The following is a 25,669-nucleotide window of genomic DNA, read 5'->3' as shown; positions in this document are numbered from 1 at the left end:
TCTTCTGGTCATTGCTCCTGGAAAAAGTATGATTTCAGAGACCTTGGGGTTCCATTCACAATACCTATACCTCCCCAAAGTAAAGACACTTTCCTCAGCCATCACTCCAAAAACATGCTATCTAGCAGCTTTGCATTTTTGCCCCGAAGTAAAAATAAAAATCCATGTATCTCCTAATACAGAGTAAGTACTTGATAAATGCTTTTTAATTCATTCATTTCACCTCTCAGGATCATAATTTAACTCATCTATAAAATGAATAATCTAAGATCCCTTACAGTACAAAATTCTATGATCCATGGACATTTGTCAAGAATGTTGTGTAGGGGAGTTGGGGTCAGATATAAGCTAGATTGGATAGCCTCAGATCCCTTCCAAAATCAAAGCTCTGAAGAACTTTCAAGCATTGATAGCAACAAAATACATATAATATGAGTGGGGTACATCCTCTCTTCCATCAGTCTGGGCAATTTTTCTGTGTCTCTCACCCTTCTGGGCAAAAATCTGCTGCAGAGATAGATCAACTCTGTATTGTGTGTGTGTGTGTGTGTGTGTGTGTGTGTGTGCTCACAGGCAATGTAACATATTAGATGTAGAAAGTGTAGGACCATTGGAAGGGGAAAGGTGAATCAATAAACAGAATAGGAATAAATAATAAATAACTGAGGAGGTGCATTTATAACATAGCCCATAAGCATCTGTTTGGAGGAATGCCTAGTTAGCCTTTCTTCCTTTGCAGTATGATTCAATCATTTACTGCTATTGTATTTGGCTAAAAAACTAAAGTGCAACCCAAGCAAGTTAAACAATGTCATTAGAGAGGAATAACCTTTACCAGAAAATGTAATGACTTACTTGAAAGCAGCTGTGATTGTTTAGGAGTTATGATTCGTTTTGAAATAACCAGGGTGACCAAACCACACCATGTTTAAAAAATATATATAAGAGTCAACAATAAGATGATGACTACTCCAAATTCTAGTTCTGCTTTTCCTGTCAGAATTGCTGATGAGGTGCATAATTCATTTTAAAATCACAATTCAGGTTAGATATCCATTGGATAAAAACTTTCAGTTCTCCTTTTTTAAGTTCAGTGACTTGCTTACCAAGGCCACTAATAAATACCTTATGGCACCTCATGGGGGATACCATTAATTTTAGTAGTACTTGGGATATCCCCAACTTTAGCAGGAAGAAAAGCACAAAATACCTATGTCAGCAATTACATAGTTGAGGAAATGATTTTAGATGTCCCTCTTTAAATCTTTTGTGGGGAGGGGGGATAAGGTCATATGGCACCCCTATTCTTAAGAGGAAGCCTTGAGTAATTTTTGTTTCCTTTCTTGTCCCTCATATGCTTCCTCTCCCCCAAAACTTTGCAGATCACCCTTGATTTATATTTAATACATTCTGAGGCTTCCTGAAAGACCACAAAATAGAGAGATATGTAGAGGACATGTCTAATACTTAAAACAAAACAAGCAAACTATATTTGGAGCCAGATGACATGAGTTTGAACCTTAGTTGCACCACCTGCCATCTATTTGACCTTGGCAAGTCACCTCCTTTCTCTGGCCTTGGTTTATCTATGAAACTTGGAGACTGAGCAATATGACTACAGTTGCTTCCTTTCCTATAACCTGAGATGATGTTAAGGTTTATCAAAAAGGTCAGGTAAAATTACACCTGATCCACCTGGTAAAACTCTGTTCCTTCCAGGGAACTAATCCATCATTCAACTTCCATCGAGTCTATCTTGTCACCTTTCTACTCTGAGATCACTTTGCTTTTATCTCCTGGGTGATGGCTCCCTTTCTTTTCTCACCCAAACTTGTCACTAACTAGAGAGATGACCTCTCTCTCCTTTCCCATTTCTCTCTCTTTGCCTCTGTCTCTGGTCTCTCTCTGTGTCTATATCTTGTCTCTGTCTCTGTCTCTCTGTGTCTCTCTGTGTCTGTGTCTCTCTCTCTGTCTCTCTCTGTCTCTCTCTGTCTCTCTCTCTCTCTCTCTCTGTCTCTCTCTGTCTCTCTCTGTCTCTGTCTCTCTCTCTCCCCCTCACTTTCCCTCTCCTCTCCTCTCCCCACTCCCCTTCATCCCACCCTCCCACCTTCATTCAGGATGAGCCAAATGATTTCTGGTTGTAAAACCGAACAGAACTAACAAAAACTTACCACATATTTTAGAGTCTCAATGAGAAAAGAAACATTTCTGGAAAGCAAAACCTCTCAAAAGCCCAGCATTCCTTAGATACCATTTGAAGGCAATGAAAAGGCATTTGCTTCCATTCCTACATGGACAGGAGGAGAATCTAAAAAGCCTACCACTCACTGAAGATAGCTGACTTGATAGCTGGTCCATCCTCTTGGCACTCACTCGGGGTCCACTACTTGAAAATTCAGGAGGAGGCCGGGAGGGTTCTGCTGGGGAGGAGGGGCGAGGAAGGGCCAGAGGGATGCTACGTGGGCAAGGTTTGCTTATCTCTCCTGTTTCCAGTCCCACTGTCTTTCCTTGTTACTTTGTGGCACTGTTCTCCACCCAGAATCCGTTTGCCTTCCATCTCAAGGGAGTTCTAAGAGGTTCTGAATTATTGACAAGCCTAGGGAAGGAGCTTTTGAAAACACCAAGCACAAAACCAGACCTGTTTTCTGCAGTCCAGTAGGGGGGAAAAAAAGCAAGCAAGAAAGAAAGAAACTTGGTTTGTTGTCAGTTTTCTTTCTATGGCAAAGTCTGCCTTCCCTAAATAATAATGATATTCACAGAAAGACAGAGACTTGGAACTCCACGGTGGAAGGCTGCAAAGTTCCCAAAGCTTCTCCAGCTTCCACTGGACAGTGTTACTCACCCCTAGCCATCGGGCTCCTTTATTGGCAGCCTGTTGAATTTGGACTCTTTTGAGGGTGACATGGTAAACAGCTCCTTCCTCTACCTCTTCACCCCAGTCCTGAATCGAGCTCTGCCAGGGAAGGGAGAAAAACAAGGAGAAAGAGGAGAGAGAGAAAAAAAAAAAAAATTTTATAGCCATTGCCTAATCTGATCCTTCCAATTCCCCTTCTAGGTAGAATGAGACAACATAGTATTATCCTTAGGTTAGGAAGGAAAAAGTTAAGACAAGTTAAATGACTTGTCCAAGATCCCAGGGAATTAATAGTAGTCAGGATAGAAACCCAACTTTCTTCTATTAGGCTCGGTCACATAAACTACATAAATCTGGGTATAAACTTAATTTCAGACCATTACTTACCTCATTTGGGAATGGGGGTGAGGGTGGGTAGAGTGGGCAAAGGTAGGTGATTACCATGTCAGAGACACCAGACAGTACTGGCTACTTCACAGTATTGGTGTCTAAGGTCCCATCTGGCTCCAAATCTTACAGTCTTTTGAAAACAAGGATTTCAAATTCAGGAAAACCTTCCTGAATAGAAGATTGGATGACATCTCTGATCCCTCCCCACATAGACTTATACTCCCCCCTCCTCAGCACTCCACTCTAAATAGTTCATTTATCTTTGTCCTCTCTCCCAAATTATACAAATGCTTATATAAACTAATAAATTAATCCTCACAACACTGTGAATGATATCATTTTGTTGTGTTTATCACCATTCTATTGATGAGGTTAAGTGACTAGCTCACAAAGTTCAAGTTACACAACAAAAAAGGCTCTGAAATGGAATTTGAACCAGGTCTTAGAAGGGCAGCTAAATGGGGGAGTGGATAGAGTAGATAGAGAGACTCATCTTTCTGAGTCCAAATTTGACCTCAAACACTTAGTGTGTGACCCTGAGCAAGTCACTTAACCATATTTGCCTCAGTTTCCCCATTTGCAAAATGAGTCAGAAAAGGAAAGGTCAAACCACTTCTGTATCATTTGGGCCAAGAAAAGCCCAAATTGGGGGGGGGGGGGGTCACAAAAAGTCAACTGAAATCACTTCCAGGCTTCAAGTCTAGTAATCTATCCACAGCCCCACTTCTATGAACCAGAACCACTCTGAAAAAGGGATAGATAAAGAACATTTTGGTAATTTTAAAATCATTTTTCTTCACAGAATTCTAGAGATTGCTTTTAAGGAGAACTGTTTTATTGATCTATTTCCACAGTACCCCTAATAATTTCTGAATGTGAGCCTAAAAGCTAAGGAGCTGGTCAGGAAGCTGGTCCTGTCCTGAGGAGATTATGAAGTCATTGATTGTAATGGGCTTAATATAGACCACATTTTCCCCTAAATCTGGCTTATATAAAATTTAGGTGCAGCCTATAATTGAACATCATTCATCAACAAATATTTTAAAGAGCCTATCGTGTGTCAGGCACTCTCTTAGTGATGCAAAGACAAAATTAGCCTTTAAAGAATTTAAATTCTACAGGAGGAGGCAATTATGTTCACACATAAGTACAGAACATAAACAAAAATACAATGATGAAGGCATGAACTAGAATCCTCAGAAAAAGATCTCTTAAAGGAAATGGCCCCTGAGTTAAGGGTTCCCAGGAAGAGAATGCCAGGCTCATAGCACTATATTTGCAAAGACCCACAGGGAAGGTATGGACTAGAAGATGGGAGGAACTACAGGAAGGTCACTTGGAAAGGGAATAATGTATAATGAGTTTGGAAAGGTAGATTAGAGCCAGATACTGAAATGACAAAAGAGGACTTTATATTTTATTCTAGAGACAAGAAAACACTAGAGTTTATGAAGCAGAAATCAACAGTTTAATTTAGGAATGTTAATTTGACAGCCACGTGAAGCCTAGATTGTAGAGGAGAAAGACTGGCTACATGGAAACCAATAAGAGAACTACTGCAGTAGTCCAGGTGAGGGGTGATAAAGGGTCTAAACTTGAGCAGATGGGATGTGATTGGTTGAGTGACCCTGAAGAAAGTTCTTAAGCTCCTGGACAGCTCATCTCTCTTAAGGTTACAAGTTGCAGAGAAGATGCCAATTTGCTTTGGTAGAGTTTCTCATCTAGGCATTTCCTAAATTAATAAAATCACAGGTCTACTCAATAAACCTTTTTCACAGAAGAGGGAATAAACTTCGGCAAAGCAGAGAAGTGAGTCTTGGAAGTAATGAGAAACTGCAAAGAGGCAAACTGAGGTTTAAGTTACAGGGGAAAAAATAATTACTAGAGAAATGGGCTCTCTCAGAAAGTTTCCCAAAGGTCTGATCATCTCACCTCCTTACTTCCAGATACCAATACAAAATACTCTGTCTGGCTTTCAACGACTTTAATAATCTAGCCCTTCCCCCCACCTTTCCAGACTTTAGACACCTTTCTCCCCAATATATTCTCTTTTATCCAGTTACATAGGCCTCCTGGCTGTTCCATAAATGAGGTAGGCCATCTCTCAACTACAGGCATTTATTCTGATTGTTCCCCAAGCCTGGAATATTTTCTCTACCTACTTCCCATCTACAGGAAGCCCTGTCTAACCTCTCAATTCCAGTGCTTTTCCTTTTTTAATCATTTCCTATTTAGTCTGTATAGAGCTTGCCTTGTATATTTGTGTCTGCATGTGGTTTCTCCCATTGGGTTGTAAGCTCCCTGAGGGCAGGGCTGTGTTTTTCTCTCTTTGTATCCCCAGTACTTCACATATTTCCTAGCACATTGGAGATCCTTAATCAATGTTTGCTGAATTGAACCAGAGGTCTTTGATGATATTTGTCTTTCCTTCTCAAAGAAGACCCTGGCATCAGGGAGGTGATACCATGCCAAGCATGAGAAGTGGATTCCAATGAGAGGAGTACTGTGCTAAATCACCAATCTCACTTTCTCCTCTGAGCCATCTAGGTCCTGTTGCCAGATATGATCAGGATGATTGGAGATGACCCTGGAGGCAAGGGCAATCAAGGTTCAAGGGACTTGTCCAAAAGCACACTGCTAGTGTCTATAGTCAAATTTGAACTTTGGCCCTCCTGATTCCAGGTATGGGGGTCTTTAAACTAAAGCTAAATGATCATTTGTAGAGTATGAAGTTCCTTTTTGCTTCTCCAATCGAAGTAAGAGAGCAACAGCCCTATATTTAGACTGAGATGTGATTCCCGATTGGATGAGCAAAATATTGCCTATCTTAAGTAAGAGGCTTAGGATGCAGAGATAATTCAAGAGAAGGTTGTAAGAAAGGCAAAGTTGGGGGCAGTTAGGTGGTGTAGTGGATAAAGCACTGGCCTTGGAGTCAGGAGTACGGAGTACCTGGGTTCAAATGCAGTCTCAGACACTTAATAATTACCTAGCTGTGTGGCCTTGGGCAAGCCACTTAACCCCATTTGCCTTGCAAAAAAAAAAAAAAGAGAGAGGCGCAAAGTTTTGTACTTTTGAATGCCTATTGGCATCTTGGAGTCTCAGATAAATATGGGAAGTCATTGTATGTCTTTACCTTCAATCTTGGAAGCTTAAAATTTTGAGAGTGGATTTTCCTTGGATTTTCCTCCTTCCTGCTTTGGACTGAGGTCTTATCTCGTTCCCAGTTGGAAAGCTTATTTTATCTTGTATATCTCTGGTATATTCTAAGCTGAAGTTTTGATCCTGCATTTACTTTTTGTATATTTAAATAGCTATATAGCATTATATTCTCTTTCCCCAAAGAATGGAAACTTCTTGTGGGCAAATATTTTCATTTTTGTTTTACCATCTAGTACATAGCACACAGTAGATATATAACTCTTTCAGTGAGGGAGCATGTTATGTTGGAAAAAAATACATGTTTTCCTGAAAGTTTTATTTATTATTTAGTTGTTTTAGGTTCGTTTATAAAAGGTTAGGAAGAAACTAACAAATTGCATCTATCATAGATCCCTTGTGAAATTTGTATTTTGGCCCAAATTTGGACAACCCTGGGATAAAAGAAAAAAAATCAGCTCCAAAACAATTAATAAAGACTTTCTAAATAATATATTGATTACCTGAGGGGATAAGACCTACAGCAGAAAGACCAACAATCAATAATCCAGGTGAGAAGTAAAAGAGGGTCAAGCGCTGGGTTAATGTAGAGGATGGCTTTTCACTTCATAAATCACCCAACATTCTGGAGGTCTTTCTCTGTTTCTTTTAATATTTTGTGGACACTAGAACCACACTTGGACTGTCAATCTGTTATCACATGATCATAATCATAGGTAATATTATCTAGTACTTTCAGATTTTCAAAGTGCCTTAGAAATATCATTTGATTCTCACAACCACTGTAGGAAGGAAAACTATCCCCATTTTACAGCTGAGGAAACTGAGACAGACAGAGGTTAAGTGACTTGCTAAGGATTATAAATCTAATACCTGAGGCTGGATTTGAACTCAGTTATTCCTAACTACAGGTCTGGGCACTACGTTTTAGAGGGGATCGTGATAAGTTGGAGACTATGTAAAAAGATGGGGATGCATATACCACAGAGGGAGTGCAGAAAGAAAATTTTAAATTACCTATTTATTGCTTTATCTTAAAAAATAAAAAAAGATACCAAAGTTTAATATATGGATCAACATGTGTTCCCTCATGTCATCTAAATGTCACATAATCACATTTGTCATATCAGCCTTCTCCACTTTCCCTGGGGTTAAGGAAAAAAAAGAGAAAATAAAATACACTGTTATTTTCTTGGTGGGACCTTGAAGTGGAACTGAAAAAACTCAAGAGACAAGTCTGGGACACAAGTGGAAGTTTGTTTTTTTTTGTGTGTGTGCTTTCTATAAATCTTAACCATGGGAGCAATCATTGGCTCCAGATACTTCAGGTTAAGTTAGCCCTACTGGCACTGTGACCACTCAATCCCTTAATAATCAAGAAAGGGAACTACTCCCTACCGACTCTCAGCTGACCTCTGACTAGGGCCTGCCCATACTCAGCACCCTCCTCACTCTTCCTATTTCTACACCCTAGTTTCCCAGCCAGTCCTATCAGACTCTGCCAACCTCTGCTTAAGTTTAGGTCAAAGAGCAAGAACAGTAGACATGAAGTTGATCTGTAGTAATAGCATGCTAATGGACTGCATCTCTAATGAGGGTCTGGAGCCTGTCAGAAGGGGGAGGCCTAGTAAAATTTCTAGAAGTGAGCTGGAGTATATATCACCCTCATTTTTCCAAGTCTACTTCACTCTCTGGGCTCCCCTTTCACTCCTCCTGCCTCTCTCATCCTTCTCTGCTCTGCTCCCTTTAATGAATCCTACCTGCTTAGGATATTGGACCTAGGGTGCTTTGCAACCAGCTGGGAAATTCTAAAGCAGGGGGTACCAAATGGAATAATCATTTGCAATGGTGGACTGAAAGGTATAAAATTCAGGAAGTGGAAACTTTATGGAACAGAATCCAAACTAAGGGACTTTTTATTTTTTTGCTCATTTGGCCCTCTTTCAGTGATTATCCCTGATGGGACTATTCTTTAAAAAAGGCCGGAAAGAAGGATCCTAATTCTTCCTTAGTATTCAGTCACTTATTCTCAATATAGGAACACAAATGATAAAAGAAAGAAAACATACAAACATACACTTCAAGAAGGTTTTAGAAACACTAATTATTAGTAAGCACAATAATTAAACCTAATAATTATTAGGTACTAAAGAAAAATAATGCTTACCCTCAAGGAGTTTAAATTCTCAGAAGGTGAAAGAAGTACATAAATAAATGGAAAATAAATACAAAGTAATGGGAAGGGGTGGCATTAAAGGGAAAGGGAAAAGAGGTGTTTAAGAGAGAATTAAGAAGGTAACAAGGAGGGGGCTGGGAGTATCAGAAAAGGCTTCTTGTTGGGAATGGCACTTCCAGGAACTAAAAGGCATTTTTTGAACAGTAAGATTTTTCAGGGCTGGGAAGGAAAGCTTCTAAGTGTTATGAGATAGAGAATAAAATAGTATCTTTTCACCTACCAATTATCCTGGTACCTTTAAAAATTTTCCCTGGCATAGATGAACTTAGATTGCTAAAAGACAGAAGTATGTCTGTCTCTAGCCCCCAATTGTCACTTGTTAAGCCATTTTTGATGACATGGAAACAATCACGAAAAGCAGGGAATTAGAGAAAATTAAAGAAAAGCAAAAGTTGGGGGCAGCTAGGTGGTGCAGTGGATAAAGCACCAGCCCTGGAGTCAGGAGTATCTGGGTTCAAATCTGGTCTCAGACACTTAATAATTACCTAGTTGTGTGGCTTTGGGCAACCCACTTAACCCCATTTGCCTTACAAAAACCTAAAAAAAAAAAAAAGCAAAAGTTTTCAAAAAAAAGGAAAGAGAAGAAAATGAATAAATTATAAGCCAGTAAACTTGATTTTTATTCCTGAGAAAATTTTCCAAAGGGTTAATAAAAAAAAAAGAGATGGTTGGTGAACATGTTTAGATCTCAAATGGATAAAATATTTCATATTTCATTTATGAGGGAAATGGAGAGAGATACTAGACAATAATAAGATAATAATAGTCAGATGAGTTTAGAACTCATTGGATTGTGAGACTCAAAAAAGCAGTTAGTTGTTAATGATTAAATATCAGCTTAAGAGTCCTCCAGTACAGACAGTTCTTACTTTTTGTAAGTGGATGGTTCAGCAGACCCCTAAAGAAATTTTAGGGATGTAGGGTGTATTCAATTTAGACTCATACTTTTGGTGTGAGGACAGCTGACCTTTTTCAGTGCGGCTTCCCACCTTTGAAGTCCTCTTGATCCACCTAACTAACCTATGGTTCTAAGTAGCTGTGGCAGCTGGGTTTGAGGGTAAACAAGGGAGTTGGGGGGTGGGGGTGAATTGTCCACTCCAAGAATGTGAAGTTTTCTACTGGTGGAATGGGCAAATGAGAACACTTCATTCCAACAAATTGTGAAAGCAGCTGAAGCAGGCACTAGGGAGTGCTTAGAGCTTAGTTAGACATCAAAGACGTCAAGGTCATCCACTCCATATGTGAGCCATCACCAATTGTCCTGACTCTGGACAATGTCATTGCCACTAGACTTTGCAAGAGACAGTGAGGCTAACTTCATGTAACTCTGCCTTACTTAAATCCATACCTTTTGACCATTCCCAACTCAAAGTCTTATAATGACAGGCAAGTGATTAAGCAGCAGATGCAATACACTGGAAGCCCTAGTCACAACCCTGCACACAGGTGGCCCAAGCCATAGGATTGTTTTCTCAATGAAAGCAGTGGTGGGATACATGGCAGCTCCTTGAATTACTGAGAAGTCCTTTTTTTAATTGATATTTTATTTTTCCAGATACATGTTATGAAAGTTTTTCAACATTCAGCATATTTTTAAGTTACATAATTTCCTTCCACCCTCCCTTTCCATCCCCATCCACTCAGTGGTGAACAATCAGGTGAATATTGTATATAAGCATTTCTGCTAAACATGTTTACAGATTGGTCATTTTTGGTATAAGGAATTAGGATTACAGGAAAAGAAAGAAAATCATGGGATAGAAAAGGAATTTTTAAGAGAATTTTTTTTTAAAGTTAATGTAGTATTCATCAGATTCTGAAGGGGTTTTTTGTTTGGTTGGTTTTATTTTTCTTCCTCTGAAGATAGCGTTGTCCATAGTTGGTTTAAGAGGGTTGGTCTAACTCTCTGAACTACTGAAAGGAGCTGTATCCATCAAGGTTGATCAATTCACAATATTGTTGTTAACTTGTACAATATTCTGTTGGTTCCACTACCTTTACTCAGCATCAGATCACATTCATTCTCCAGAGTCCAACCATTCATGGTTTCTTAAAGAACAATAGTATTTCATAACATTCATATACCATAACTTGTTCAGCCATTCCCCCAATTGATGGGCATCCTCTCAATCTCCAATTCTTTACTACTAAAAAAGAGATGCTATGAATATTCTGGAACATATAGTACTTTTCCCATTTTTTATGATTTCTTCTGGATATATGCCTAGTATTGGAATTGCTGGGCCAAAGGGTATGATCAGTTTTATTGCTCTTTGGGCATAGTTCCATTTTGTTCTTCAGAATGGTTGGATCAGTTCACAACTCCACCAGCAAAGTATTAATGTCCTAATTCTCCCACAACCTCTCCAATCATTTTCCCTTTTTGTCACCTTAGCCAATCTGTTATATGTGAGGTGATACCTCATATTTGTTTTAATTTACATTTCTCTAATCAATAATTATTTGGAGCATTTTTCATATGGTTTCATATATTATATTATATTATATATATATCTTTGAACATTTATCAATTGGGGAATGAATTGTAACCTTATAAATTTGATGAAATTCTATACATATTTTAGAAATAAGACCTTTATCAGAACCCCTAGCTGTGAAAATTGTTTCCTAGCTTTCTATTTTTCTTCTAATTTTGGTAGCATTAGTTTTATTGGTGCAAAACCTTTTTAATTTAATATAATTGAAATCATCTATTTTGCAATTTATAATATACTCTTTTTCTTGCTTGGTCATAAATCTCTCCCCTTTCCATAGATCTGACAGGTAGAATATTTCTTGATCTGAGAAGCCCTTTTAAGGATCACACTGCTCACTTTCTGATGTGAAGAAGGGGCTAGAAAAGGTGCCCCTAAAAATTATCTGCTTATCAAACCCTGGTCTGATTACCCTCAGTAGGCGGGGATCCTACCCTGAAGTTTTTCAGAGAAGATTCCACTCTCCATTAGAGCATGGAATGTGTGCAAATATAAAGCCACACAAGACAATAGGCCTGAAAGAAGAACAGTTCTTTCTGTAAGGGAACTCAGCAGATATGGCATTCAAATAGCAGCCCTGAGTGAAACAAGGCTGGCAAATGAAGACCAGATTACTGAATCTGGAGTTTTTTTCTGTAATGGCCACAGTGAAAGGGAGTTCTGTGAAGCTGGACCAGGTTTTGCAATCAAAGCTAATCTAGTCAACAAGCTTGCATACCTACCAAAAGGAGTGAATGACAGGCTCATGACAATGAGATTGTCACCCTATGCTCCCACTATGACAAACCCTGATAGTCAAAAAAAATTTTATGAAGACCTAGAGACCCTTATGATCATGTACCAAAAGAGGACAAGCTTATAATTCTGAGTCACTTTAATGCTAGAGTAGACTCAGACTACCAGACATGGCAGAGAGTCCTTGGGAGGAATGGAGTTGGAAACAGCAAAAAAGTCTTCATCTGCTGAAGACTTGTGCATCTCATAATCTTATCACAAACACTGTCTTCGATTTATGCAAATGCACCTTTACAGCAAATATTGGCTTCTACTAGACTATATGATTGTAAGAATAAAAGACAGGATGTGAAAATGACAAAAGCAAAGTGGTGCAGAGTGCTGGACTGATTGCAGACTCATTCTCTCTAAGCTAAATATTCATATTCAACCAAAGTATCAGTTCCAAGGCAAAATGACTATTAGAAAAATTAATGTCAAGAGATTAGAGTGCTACTTTGAATGGGAACAGTTTGTGGCTAATTTGGAGGGGAAATTGAGTCAACACACAGTTGGCAACAGTAGAGGCAGAGCTAGCTCAATATTTGGGAGGTTTCAAAAGAAAGTGTGAGAGAGAAGAAGTATTAGACTGACTACCAAACTGAATGTGTACAGAGCCATTGTGCTGCTCTCTTTGCTGTATGCTTCTGTAATCTGAAGAGTCTACAAACTCCATGCCAGGAAATTGAATTGCTTCCTTTTAAATTGTCTTAGGAAGATTCTGAAGATCATCTGGCAGGAGAAAAATACCAGTCCCTGAGATCCTTTCTTGAACTAAACTGCCTAGCATTCCAACATCACTAAAGAGAATGCAACTGGTTATGTTAATAGAATGCCAGATGCATGCTTGCCAAAAAAACCCTTTTATGGAGAATTCATACATGGCAAGCACTCACAGAGGGGTCAAAAAAAGCAAAACCAGGACACTCTGAAGGTCTCTCTTAAGAACTTTAGAAATGAGTACACAGCATGGAGACATTGGCACAGGACTGTCCACCTTGGTGTTCCCTCATCAGAGAGGGTGCTGTTCTCTATAAGCAAGGCAGAATTGAAGTGGCTCAAAGGAAATGTGAGATATGTAAGTTTGGAGTAAACACCCCAGGTGTCCACATGAACTATTTGTGCCCAACCTGTGGTAGAACATTCTGAGTTCATATTGGTTTAATCATCCATAATCAGACACACCATAATTTGTCTTTAACATAGTGATGGCATTTTGGTCTTCTTCGATAACGAAGGACAAGAACTAACCAACTTAAAACAATTTTTTAAAATTCAAATTTGCTGCATATTTGGGGAAACTGGGGAGAGAAGTAGGAATTGCCCAGTGTGTTGGTAGATGGAAGGAACTGGTGGTTCTGGGTCAGACTCACAGAGGCCATTCACAAACATGGACAGGAGAGGATAGGCAGGTATCACATTGGAGCTAGGGACAGACACATGCCCTGAGAGCCAACAGACAGCAGACAGACAGGAGGAACCTGACAGGTGAGCAGGTGGGAGGAGTCAGACAAAGATCTCAAGCTAAGCCCTCATGTTGACCCTGCAGTGGCAGTGGTACTAGGTCTCTCCTGCCTCTCTTATTCTTATTTCATTTAGAGGGTTTGGTTTTTGTTTGTTTTTAGGGCTTTTTGGTTGTTTTTGTTTTGACATTAAAAACTGTCCATAGCCAACCTCAGAGATCTGTGCTGGGCCTGTGTAGTTTAGCATTTTTATCAAACACTTGCCTAAAGCATAGGTGAGATGCCAATCAAACACAAAACTGGGAGGGCTAGCAAATATACTGCTTGTTGTTGTCTGTGGACTTAAGAAAACTACAATTTAGGACCATCTATAGTGTGCTGTAATTTTATTATTTTTGTTAAACATTTTCCAATTACATTTTAATCTGGTTCTGACCACACTTGAGAATTTTAATTAATTTAATTGGGAGACCAATCCACAGGTACAAGTTTGATATCACTAGGCTGGAGCCCTATGCTGAATCTGATAAAATAAATTCAATAGGGATAAATGGAAAGTATAAGATGGGGGAGGCATGAATAGACAGTAGATCTGAAAAAGATCTAGGGCTTTTAGTGGACTGCAAGCTCAATATAAATCAGCTGAATGAGGTGGTTGCCCACCCCCCAAAAAAACCAGTGAAATCTTGAGCTGCACTAAAACGGTTATAGTTCACAGAAATTGGGAGGTAATACTATCCCACTGTACTCTAACCTAGTTAAACTTCACCTGAAAGCCTGTGTTCAATTCTAGGTGTTACCATTTAAGGACCTTGATAAACTGGAGCAGGGTGACCAGAAAAGTTGAAGGACCCCTGAATCCATGCAATATGAAGGTCAACTAAAGAAACTAGACCTATTTAGCCTGGAGAAGAGAATATTGGGACCAGGCTGCAACCTATGACCAACAAAGAACTCGAAAAGAATAGAAGTAAAAATGCACCCAAAATGGTAAAGCAAAAAAAAAAAAAGAGAATATGGCCAAAAAAAAAAAAAGGGTGAACAGACCTAACAATTAGATCTGTCCTAAAGTAGCATGGATTGTCCAGAGACCTGCCAAGTCCTACTCCTTGGGAGTCTTTAAGGAAAAGACCATTTGTCAGGGATTTTTCAGTGAGTATTAACTTCATGTATATATTGTCTTGAAGGGTGCTAAAATCCCTTTCAGCTCTTAAATTCTGTGATTCTGTATATTTTGTGGATTCAAAGGATTTTCAGTAACTCTTGATCATTTCATCTGGGACAATCATTAAAACTAAGTCCTGAAATAAAATCAGTTTAGAAACAGACCTTCCAATCACTGCCACAAAGTGTTATACCAAGATTCTATAAAAAAGCATATTCAATTATATTCTGTAAAATTTTACTATTTATTCATTAGTATTCTAATTAACTAAAAAATAAACAGAAGAAATGTTTTAGTAAAATGATGTTTAAATATCTTATTTCCTTTTTCCTTTTGATATTTCATGATGTAAAATAATACAGTTTTAAAATGCATGTCATGAACACATATTTCAAGTGAATAAATTGACAGGTGTGCAACACAAGACCTAGAGAATAGCAAATGGTAGTGTGGTGAGGGAACTAGATAGAAAGTTGTTCAGCCTGGAGGAGAGAAGCCTTAGGACATAAGAGTTGTTTTTACATAGATGAAGAGAGAACACATAACTGAGAGAGAAATTTGTCCTTAGTACCAGTGGGAAGAGCTAAGAGCAGTAGATGGGAATTCCAAAGAGGCAAATTTGGGATTTCTGCAAAGGAAAGCTTTGTACTAATAATAATGGGTTATCCCAAAGTGGAATGAACCACCTCAAGAGGTTACTGGAGTTCTTCCCAAACAGGTGCATGATTCTTTATAGAAGTTTTTATAGACAGTCTTCCTGCCAAAACTTTCAAATCTGAGCTTCTGTGATTCTGTAATAACTTAACATTGTATTTTTTTCAAATAGAATAATTCATGGACAGCCATGGACAGTACCAGAACCACTGGCACTGCCATCCTGCTCAAAGCTCTGGAAATAGGGATTTCTGGACTGTGGTCATATGTAAATGTTATATGAAGATAACTTGAAGGCACTAATCACAGTTTAAATAAGAGATCAGATTAGCTGTCCAGGCATTTGGAGGGATCTTGAGCAGGGAATGAATGGGGTTCTCTAGACAGGTGAACTTTGATGGGGAGAGGGTCAGAAAAGGTTCACAGAAGCAGACACTTGTAGGAAGGTAGCACTTTGAAGAGGACATGCTTGGGCATCCAGAGGATAGCATGAGGGAGGATAGATTTTGCAAAGGGAAGACAGTACTGATGAGGGAGAATGGGGACTCCTACCCCAAGACAAACTGCTATTTCTTCCCAGTCTTAGCTGAGTTTGACAATTCTAACAAGCTGACAAATAAAAACAAGTGATAAGCAAAACTGATTGTCATGTAGATTCTACATTGGACCAGACTTGGGACTTCACTGGTGAGGGAAAACTCCCCCTACCAATTCAGATCAGCAACTTATTTGCAACTATTGTCAGTCTTGCATGGGGCACTGGACAGTGAGATGTTAAAGCATTCATTATCTATCATATATTACGTGCTTACTTTGTGATAAGATACAGTACATAGTAGGGCCAAGTACTGGGCGAAGAAAGTAAAAAAAAAAAAGGGAGACCCTGCCTTCAAGGAGCTCACAGTCTAATGGGAAGATGTGTAAATATTGGACAGTTAAGTGGCACTGTGAATAGAGTCCCTAACCTGGAGTCAGGAAGAACAGAGTTCAAATCCAGCCTCAGATACTTACTAGCCATGTGACCTTGGGCAAGTCACTTAACCCTGTTTACCTGCTTCCTTGTCTATGGAAATAAGCTGGAGAAGAAAAGGTAAACCAGTATTTTTTCCAAGAAAACCTCAAATGGAGTCATGAAGAATGAGAAAACAGCACCAAATGTAAATAAATAAATTACATGATACACATTGCAATAGAACCAGAAAAGATCTTTTACAAAGAGATGGATTAAGGTCAAGTCTTAAAAGAAAATGGAAAAAAAAAAGAAAATGGAGATTCTAATAGGTAAGGGGAGGGGGAAGAATATAAGGGGGTGGAGGAGCAACCAATGAAAAAGCACAGGAAATAGAATGCTGTCTGCAAGGAATGACAAATAGGCTGGGGCAGCTCAATTACAGAATTGTTAGAAGAGAGTGAAGTATAAAAGTCATGGAAAGATAGAAGGAGACCAGATGGGAAAGTTTTTAAATGTCCTTTAAAAATAAGACTTTAGATTTGATCTTAGAGATAATAGGGAATCACCTAAGTTTACTGGGGGGAGGGGTGACATCATCATACTTGCATTTTAGGAAAATCTTTTTGGCAGCCATGTAGAAGGTGGACTGAAGTAGGAAGAGACCTGAGGCAGGAAGACTCATTAGAAAGTTAACTAACTTGCCCAGAAATAGGAAGACTAATTAGAAAGTTAAGTAACTTGCCCAGAAGCACACAGTCATTGTGCGCCAGAGGTGACCCAGACTAGCCAGCTGGCTCTGCTGCTTCTGGGAACATGCCTGAGAAAAAGATGCCTGATTTTCCCTTTTCATATTTTTCACAAACTAGGTTTTCAAACAAACTAGGTTTTATGTTGTTAATGATATTTTTAAAAAAAAAAAAGGTCTATATGTATCAAGCATTCTTTAATTTGATTCTGACTTTCATTTTGTAATTATTTATACATATCTCTCTCTAAATCTATTATAGACTCATGTGAAATTAGATATAGTTTGGGGGCAGCTAGGTGGCACAGTGGATAGAGCATTGGCCCTGGAGTCAGGAGGACCTGAGTTCAAATCTGACCTCAGACATTTAATAATTGCCTAGTTGTGTGATCTTGGGTAAATCACTTAACCCCACTGTCTCTTAAATACATTTAAAAAAGAGAGAGAGAGAGAAATTAGATATAGTTTTGAAGATACAACACAATATTTTTTTTAAAAGTCCTACATATCATTTAACATAGTAGCATACAACTAACAATAATGGATGAATGTTTCATGACTGTAACAATTTAGCATCAAGGAAGGGCAGGAAAGGAGACAGTCATGCCAAATATGTGGAAAATCTGAAGTTACAACTTCAGAGAGATTTCACTACCACACCATAGGCAAAAGTTGCAGCATGGATATTCCTTCCTCTTTATCCCAACTTACTGTCCATTGCTATTGGCTAACATAAGATTAATTTTTTTTACCTATTTTGATATGTCTTGAAAGCTCTTGAAAAGATATACTACTTCTCTCTGTTACCTCATAACCTGACTTTTTTTTGAAAAAAAACCCAAAATTATTTAATTATAATGCTTAATCTTTATAACACCTAAGTAAGATGTCCCTCCTCATCCTTGGGGTTTGCAGGTTTACCAATTAACTTTCTGTATTCAGCTTGGCACTGTCAGCAGGACTTTATCCTCTGGCAGTTTCCAGCTGTAAGGCCAGCTGTAGCACTATCCACCTTGGGTTTTTTGCCCTCTTCCCCTTCCTCCCCTTTTGCCTGGAAAAGTGTAGAAGCAAGGAATCCTGAGTTAATGCCACTGAGTTAATGATATAATGATATAAGCTAATGCAGAAGCTGACAGGACTGTCTCCATTTTCTGGAAGGTCCAAGCTGATTTTACTAAATTAAATCATTACCACTGAGTTAATGATAGACTGTATTCTGTAAGCTAATGAAGCAGCTGACAGTACTATCTCCATTTTCTGTAAGGTCCAAGCTGATTTTACTAAATTAAATCATTATATGTTGGCAAATAATGAATGTGTAAGTTATAAGAAGAATGTGTAAGTTATAAGAATTCTCAGCACATCAAAGTCTTCTTTACCGACTAGAAACTTAGAATCAAACTTAAAGTGGGGGGTAGGCGTTGAGAGGTGTTTGTTTTTGTTTTAAATAAAGAGGCTGCCAAGAAGAAATAATGGAAAATGTTGTAAATAACAAAAATTTGACAAATAGCAAGCCAAGAGAACAGCTCTCCCTAGACCAAGGGGTCAAGATTTCCTCAATTATCAGTTAGGTTGTAAGTACACCAATTGTTAGAAGTTAAGATTTGCTGAAGACCTACTTACATATAAAGTACTTAGGATGAAGAATATTAGGGTACCATTTTGGTGATATAAATGACTGGAGTGCTGTTAGAAAGTATTTTTATTTATTATTATATTTTATGGTTATAAAAAGAACAGAGGATAGCATCTTCACTGATAACATGGTTACTAAGATAAAACCCTAGAGATTATCAATCAATCAGCACTTTTTATTACTCCTATCCTATCTTGCTCTATGCTAATCTATGGATGAGATACCAGCTCTCCAGGTGATCTCTGCTAAGGTGAGTGACAGTCACTGAGTGACCAAGTCCTGTCAAGTAACTATTAAGCTGCATTCTGGGAGAAGTTCTTGTAGAATACATTTTCTTGACTTCAAAGACAAGGGATCTTATACTAAATAGACCTGGGAAGTAAGCCAAACAGACTCAAAGAACAGGTGTCTCCAAGGTCATAGAACCCTTCCCTGCAACATGAATAAAATTTCCCTGCTCAAAGGTTATACAGGAACCCCTTTAACAGGTAGATATGGCAAGAGAAATGTTGAACAGGTGGGAGCTAACTGATGAAAACTAGTAGTTATAGAGCACACCCTATATCCCAGGCACAATGCCAAGCACTTTAGTGTTGGGGGGGGGGGTGAGGCAATCAGGGTTAAGTTTCATTTGATCCACGCAAGCATCCTGGGAAGGATTATTATACCCAGTTTACAGTTGAGGAAACTGAGGCAAGTACAACTTAAGTAACTCACCCACAGTCCCACAGCTAGTATGTGTTTCATTTGAACTCCCACCTTCCTAACCAGCTAATTGCCTAAAAAAATGCTGGGAAGTAGAAGAGAGCAAAGTTTCCAAAGAAATCAGAGGGTTCTAAGTATTGAATATTGAGTATTTATAGTTAATTGGAGAGTAAACTGAGGGCTAGGCTGCATCTCACTATATGAGGGTTGGAAGAGTGGTAACGTCTGAGGTTTAAAGCTTTGATTCTTAGGAGATTAGATTATCCAGGTTCTTGGCACCTGGACAATTGGTTCTTCTGCACACACATTAACTTCACAGAATGTACAGACAGAATGGGGACAACATTATTTTGGGGAAGTGCTAGCATTGGTTCCGGGGAAGACAGTATTTACAGGTGAACCTGCTTTAGCCCTATAGCTAAAAATAGACATGCTTAGATGGTGCAAGAGGGAAAGAGAGAGAGGGGAGAGGCCAGAGGAGAAGAGGTCAGAAGAGAAAAGGCCAGAGAAGTGGCCAGGGGAGAAGAGACCAAAGGGGAGAGGCCAAAGGAGAAGGGGTAGTCTTTTGCTTGGCTAAAGGTTAAGCTAGTATACTAATCAGATTTGCAGCTGGCATAGAGATGGAAGTTAAGTTAGATACCAAACCCAGGATGGAAAAAAGATCTTGATAAATTTCAACAATGGGACAAATATATAAGATGAACTATAACTGGAATAAATGGAGTCTCACACTTAAGCTCAAATTATCCATTTCACATGGCCCTCACATCTCACTACTGAAATAACCTAATTAGTTATCTGGCCTCAAGTCTGTCCCTACTCCCATTCATCCTCCACTGAGCTGCCAACAAGATCTTCCCAGAGGGCAGGCCTGTTCTTGCTACCATTTGATCTACTCCAGTGGTTCCCTACGACTTCTAGGAGCAAATAAAAAGAGTAACCAAGTGACCAAGTGAAAATCAGTATGAATCAAAGTGTCATATAGAAATCAAAAAATCTTGATTCAACCTTAGCCTGCAAAAGAAATTAGAAGGTGAACGTTGCACCTCCCCTGGTCAGATCTACAGATACAGAACATTGTCTTCTGTTCCAGTTTTTATATAAGATATTGATAAGCTGGAGACTGTCCATAAGATGGAAACAAGGATGTTGAGGTGTCTCAGGATCAGATCACATGAAGATCAGCTGAAGAAACTGAGGATGTTCAGATCTGAAGACTTAATTGGCTAAGCTAGCTTTCTTAGAGTGTTTCAGAACTGCTGTGTGAATAAGGGAAATCAGACTTGTTCTTCTTGGACCCAGAGCCAAAAAGAACAAAACAGGTGAATTTTGAAAAGAGGAAAATTTTGAATTAGAGATCTTCAAAAATTGAATTAATCTAGTTGGAAAATAGAGGATCCCTTTTCATCACAGGTCATCAAAGGCTGAAGAACTGCTTCTGGGAATTATTGTAAAAATATATGTTTTTAAGGATAGATTAGACTCAACTTCTGAAGTTGCTTCTCTGAGATTTCTGTGATTTCAATCGAACTATCAAATATTCAATGACCTTTAAAATCAAGAGTGTTTATGTCCCTCCTCAGTGTTGAGAGAATAAAATAAAATATTTGTAGAACTTTAAAGTGTCACATAAATGCTAGGTATCATTATTGTTATGCTATTAACTTTAATTAATCAATCATCATTCTAGCATGTCTAGATCCTCATCAAAGTCCCAGGCTAGTAAAGCTGCCATCCAAATACTGGCCTTACCTGCTAGGCTTAAGTAATCCAAAATATAACAAGCATGATATTTATGAATTCATTCCAGTTTTTGACAAAAAAAAAAACACAAAAACATTGAATGGCTGAGTTCTGAGTCCCAAAGTTCATCCCTAGAAAACTCCCTCCAGGTTGACATTGATAAATCATTAATCAACACATTTTATGTGCATTGGACTGGTTCTGACTATATCAGGTTACTGACAAGACTTTGGGGTCAGAGGACCTAGATTCAAGTCCTACCTTCTCACATTTATTGTCTGTTGACCTTGGGCAAATGACAATCTCTCTGGGCCTTTACATTCCTTCTAGATCTATATCAATGACTATGATCTTTAAAAATAATCCCCTTCAAAACCTTGTATCATCCAGGCAATTTCCCTGATCTTCCAAGTTATAACCCTATTTGGGAAAAAAAATTCAGGTTGGTCTGGTACAACTTCTTAACGAACTCATAGAGGCTTGTAGGGAACTATTTCTTGTAGGAACTATTTCCTCATAAACCATTGATTTAATAATTGAAGTTGTATTTTTGCCAAGGATCAATATCAAGTGTTTTGGGCCATTATTTGTAAAGTTCACCTTCTTGCTTTGTCCAACTCTCTGATCCTCCATTTCTCTGAATCACTAACAGCAGTTCAGAATGTACAGCCACAGGTTTTTTCAGTTCCCTAGGGTGTAATTTATCCAAACAAGGTGAACTTGTTTAGAGTGGCTAGATGCTTTCTTGGTGAATCTTCATTGATCTTGGGTTTTAATAACGTCAGTAATTTTTAGCCTATTCTTTTCAATTTGAAGCTCATTCTCCTTAGGGCAAAGTGAAGCAAAGTGTGAATTAAGTAGTTGTAATTTCTCTCTGTCATTCATTGTCAGGGTCCTATCTGTATGAACACATGGTGTGTGAAGGGACAGAGACAGCCTATTGCCAGGAAAAAAGGCTGATTCCTTGTAGGATAATAATGGTGAGTCATTGATCTCTGTACTTCCCTTACAGTGGTGTTCTTCTGACCTTGCTCAATCTAATGTTACCCCATCTGACATTCTGACTTTGGACTTTTTATTTTTGGATTCTGATTATGTTCCAGCTAGCCCCTGAACCTCTAACTTCTGGCTCTGATCTTAAGACATTTTACCAGTTTCATAGATTCCTGCTTGAATCAACTTTGCTCTTCCTCACTTTAATTCCTGGACAGTTTAATTGCCTCTAATCCCAGGCACAACCGGTCTTCCCTTTAGGGACAGGGACAAAATCTTGTCTCAAAAAAGCAAATCCCTATCCTAGGTTCACACTAGGCTGTAGTGATTGTTATGACTTGCAGACCTTCTAGCTAGAGAATATGAAGTGTAGGTCCAAAAACTTATGTTTCAGCAACCACTGGGTCAAATCACTGATGACTAGCCAGGGAGGCTTTAAGGTCTTACAAAGAAACAAACAAAATCCTGGAGGAAAGTGATGAACTCCATCCACTAGCTGCCCATTGAGTCCCCTGAACCATCTCACCAGGTAGGCAGAAAACTGGTCCTGTTGCAAATCAAACTATTTATGGGCCTCATCCCTAGAGACTCCACAGCTCCTGGACCAAGATGACAACTCTGATATACCTAGTGGAACAAGCCACTTTCTAGGTCACATTATACATTATGGAAAAAGCCTCCTCCCTACTGAACAATGTTGAAGGCTTCTTCCAGAATCTCAAAGAGACTTCTGAAACCCTTCTACAGCATAAGTGTCAAATACTCAGACAACACTCCTGAGCTGCCAGAACCAGATTACAAAGCAATTGGAAACTATCTGACTAAATAAAAACACAATAAAGTTTAGATAATGTTAATATGTGGTTATCTAAATCAACATGTGCCTTCAGAGATCTTTGTGACAAGATTGTTTCTACTGGAGTTTAATATCATTGTTCTACAGCATAAAGCTGGAGAGGAAGAAGATAAAAAGATGTCCTTATTAAGTACCAGGACTTTGCTGAGCATGTCACAGATATTATACTAAATCCAAAGCATCGTGTGAGTGCCATGAAACCCAATGGTATTAATCATCATGTAGGGCCTAAGCCCAACCAAGGATTAGAACTAAATCTGTAGAGAGTTCAGGGACTTCACACACAGCAACCTATCTATTCTTCCTCTTCCTAGACCCACCCCCTACCCTAGACTCATGCTAGCACATAAACCTAGACCCATAGGGGTTTGTTCAATGGGTCCAGATAGAAGCAGACACCTGTAGATCATCCCAGTTACAAGTAGGAAATATGATGTGACAGGGCTTCTTTCTTAAATGAGCAAAGATCAAGTCCAAGAAGTACCAAGCAGGCATAAGATGTCAACATCTTATTAAGTGTGGCTTATTAAGTATGACTAGATGATTGTTAGTAGGAAGCATATCATGGTAGCTTATGAGCAATGGTACAAGAAACCCAGCCACTCAGAGTCCTAGAATTCTGAGTATTAGTAGCAGAACTCTCAGGTGAATCTAATCTCTGAATGAGTGCAAAATTGAGGAAGAAATTCCAAAGTGAATATCATAATACATTTTTAAATTAAAATTTTAATAGAATTTATATGTGTTGTGCCCACAATATTTTCCCACCTCATGGTGGATGGGATAATGATGCTGGATAAAAGGGATAAAGTAGAGCTGCTTAATTAAGAAACATTAACCTGGTATGATAAACTCTTAATGAATCCATGGTGATCACTAGCTCCCTTTCCTGATCCAAATATTTGCCATTCTTTCACAGATTATATTCCTTCAAATTTAAAAAGTGAGAACCAAAGAGGTATTGAGTTCACGTATATACTTCTCAAAAAAAATTGTAGGATGGCTAGGTGGCACAGTGGATAGAGCACCAACCCTGGAGTCAGGAGTCCCTGAGTTCCAATCCGACCTCAGACACTTAATAATTACTTAGCTGTGTGGCCTTGGGCAAGCCACTTAACCCCATTTGCCTTGCAAAAACCTTAAAAAAAATTGTATGCACCATAAACTTTAAATTTAACCTTCATTATTAGCATTTTCTCTATCTTTTTCTTAAGTCTAGACAATCCAAAAAACAATAAATCAAGCCCTAATTTATTTGTTTTTGTTTGTTTCCCAGGTGTAAATACTCACACTGAAAATTTAAAAATCAGCTCTAAAATACTGGTTCTAGCACACTCCTGCTTGGGTAGGTAGGTAGGTTATACACCTCTCCGTATCCTTGTATTCCAGATAAGAAAATTTGAGGACTAAAAAAGTTTAGTAAATTTTCCAAGGTCACACATATTAACAAGCAGCAGCTTTAGTGATTAAAGCCCAGAATTTTTTTTTTACTCTAAATTTAGGGCTCTCTTCCCTACTAGATCTCTTATCCTGTATTCTCCAGATCCCTGATTCATAGGTTCTTGAATAGCACTATTTAAAATCTTGACATAGTAGAACTCTCTTGAGGAGGCTCCAGCTAGTTTCAGCATGTTCTTGACTGAGTCCCACTATGCCTATGGCTCAATACTAAACATCAATATTAATAACATCCAGTGATAGTATAGTACTTTAACATTTGTAAAACACTGGATAGATATTGTCTCACCTGAACCTCACAATCTTCCTGGGAGGCAGGTATTATTATTATTATTATTATTATTATTATTATTATTTTACAAATGAGGAAACAAAAACAGACAGAAAGTACTGACTTTCCAGAAGTCACACAGTAAATGACTGAGACCAGACTTGAACTCAAGAATATAGCTCTCTACTGACCACAGAGGATTCACTTGGTAGACAAGCCTCCTGCCCTTTAAAAGCTTATATTTGATCTAAAACCCTGAAATGGAAAACATACACATAACCCACAATTTTAAAGAAACAAAAATTACAAATGTAAAAAACTACGTTTTTCTAAAAGGGGATGGAGGGTAGTATTGAAAAGAAAGGGAGGGGAGCAAAAATTACTCACTTATATATACCAAATCAGATACCAACAGAGAATACTGACAAGGTAGGAATAAGAAGAGTATAGATAGAAATTCCCAGGTTAATAAAGTCCCTCCAAAATTAACTACAATGAAACTCCTGGTCTCCAATGTCAATACCAATACATAATATATGGATAATAAGCAAGATTAAACTAGCACAAGTAGGCTGATTCAACTTCATGGTTTCAGAAGAATGGAATATGGTTCCAGAAGGCTTTAACTTACTCAAAAGAAATGGAAAATTTAAAAATATATTTGAAAAGAAGCATTATATATTATATATTAAGAAGGTCTACTCAGTTATGGAAATCCAGGAACCATATGGGGGACTTATTTAGGAGAACATTTTGGCAAAGATCAATAGAGGAAAAAATAGAAGTCACATTGTAATCAGAGTTAGAAGACAGAAAACCTGGAAAGAAAAAGGTAACCAATAAGAGTTTAAGAAAGAGATTCAAAGCCTGGGTGAGAAGTGTGACATAGTATTTATAGTAAATTTTAATTATGAATATGTCTACTAAAAAGCAGAGAGAGAGAGAGAGAAATGCATTCCTTGTTTAATTGGATGATAATTTCATTTTTTAATGAAATGGGAAAAAACGACAACTGAAAATTCTCTTCTAATCTTACCAACTAGCTGCTGCAGTAGAAATGATAAGAACTTCAGCCATGTCCTAATTAGCTTCCTTTCCTCAAATCTCATTTCAATCTATCATT

The 25,669-nt window shown here is 38.3% G+C and overlaps 1 protein-coding gene across 2 annotated transcripts in view; it reads right to left on the bottom strand.

Moving 5' to 3' along the window:
* Positions 1–25,669, bottom strand: part of RGL1 (ral guanine nucleotide dissociation stimulator like 1) — a 226,789-nt gene that overhangs the window by 147,696 nt on the left and 53,424 nt on the right. Inside the window, exon 3 of one of the 2 annotated variants that reach the window (XM_074222215.1) lies at positions 2,843–2,953. The exons of the other annotated variant lie outside the window; for it this stretch is intronic. Coding sequence (XP_074078316.1) covers positions 2,843–2,953 — 111 coding nt within the window. The remainder of the gene's footprint in view (positions 1–2,842; positions 2,954–25,669) is intronic. 2 annotated transcript variants of the gene reach the window in all.

This window comes from Macrotis lagotis, chromosome 2 (genome assembly GCF_037893015.1).
Source record: "Macrotis lagotis isolate mMagLag1 chromosome 2, bilby.v1.9.chrom.fasta, whole genome shotgun sequence".
In the NCBI taxonomy this organism is placed as follows: Eukaryota; Metazoa; Chordata; class Mammalia; order Peramelemorphia; family Peramelidae; genus Macrotis; species Macrotis lagotis.
Note: the sequence above shows the minus strand (reverse complement) of the source record. Positions and strands in the feature narration are given on the sequence as shown.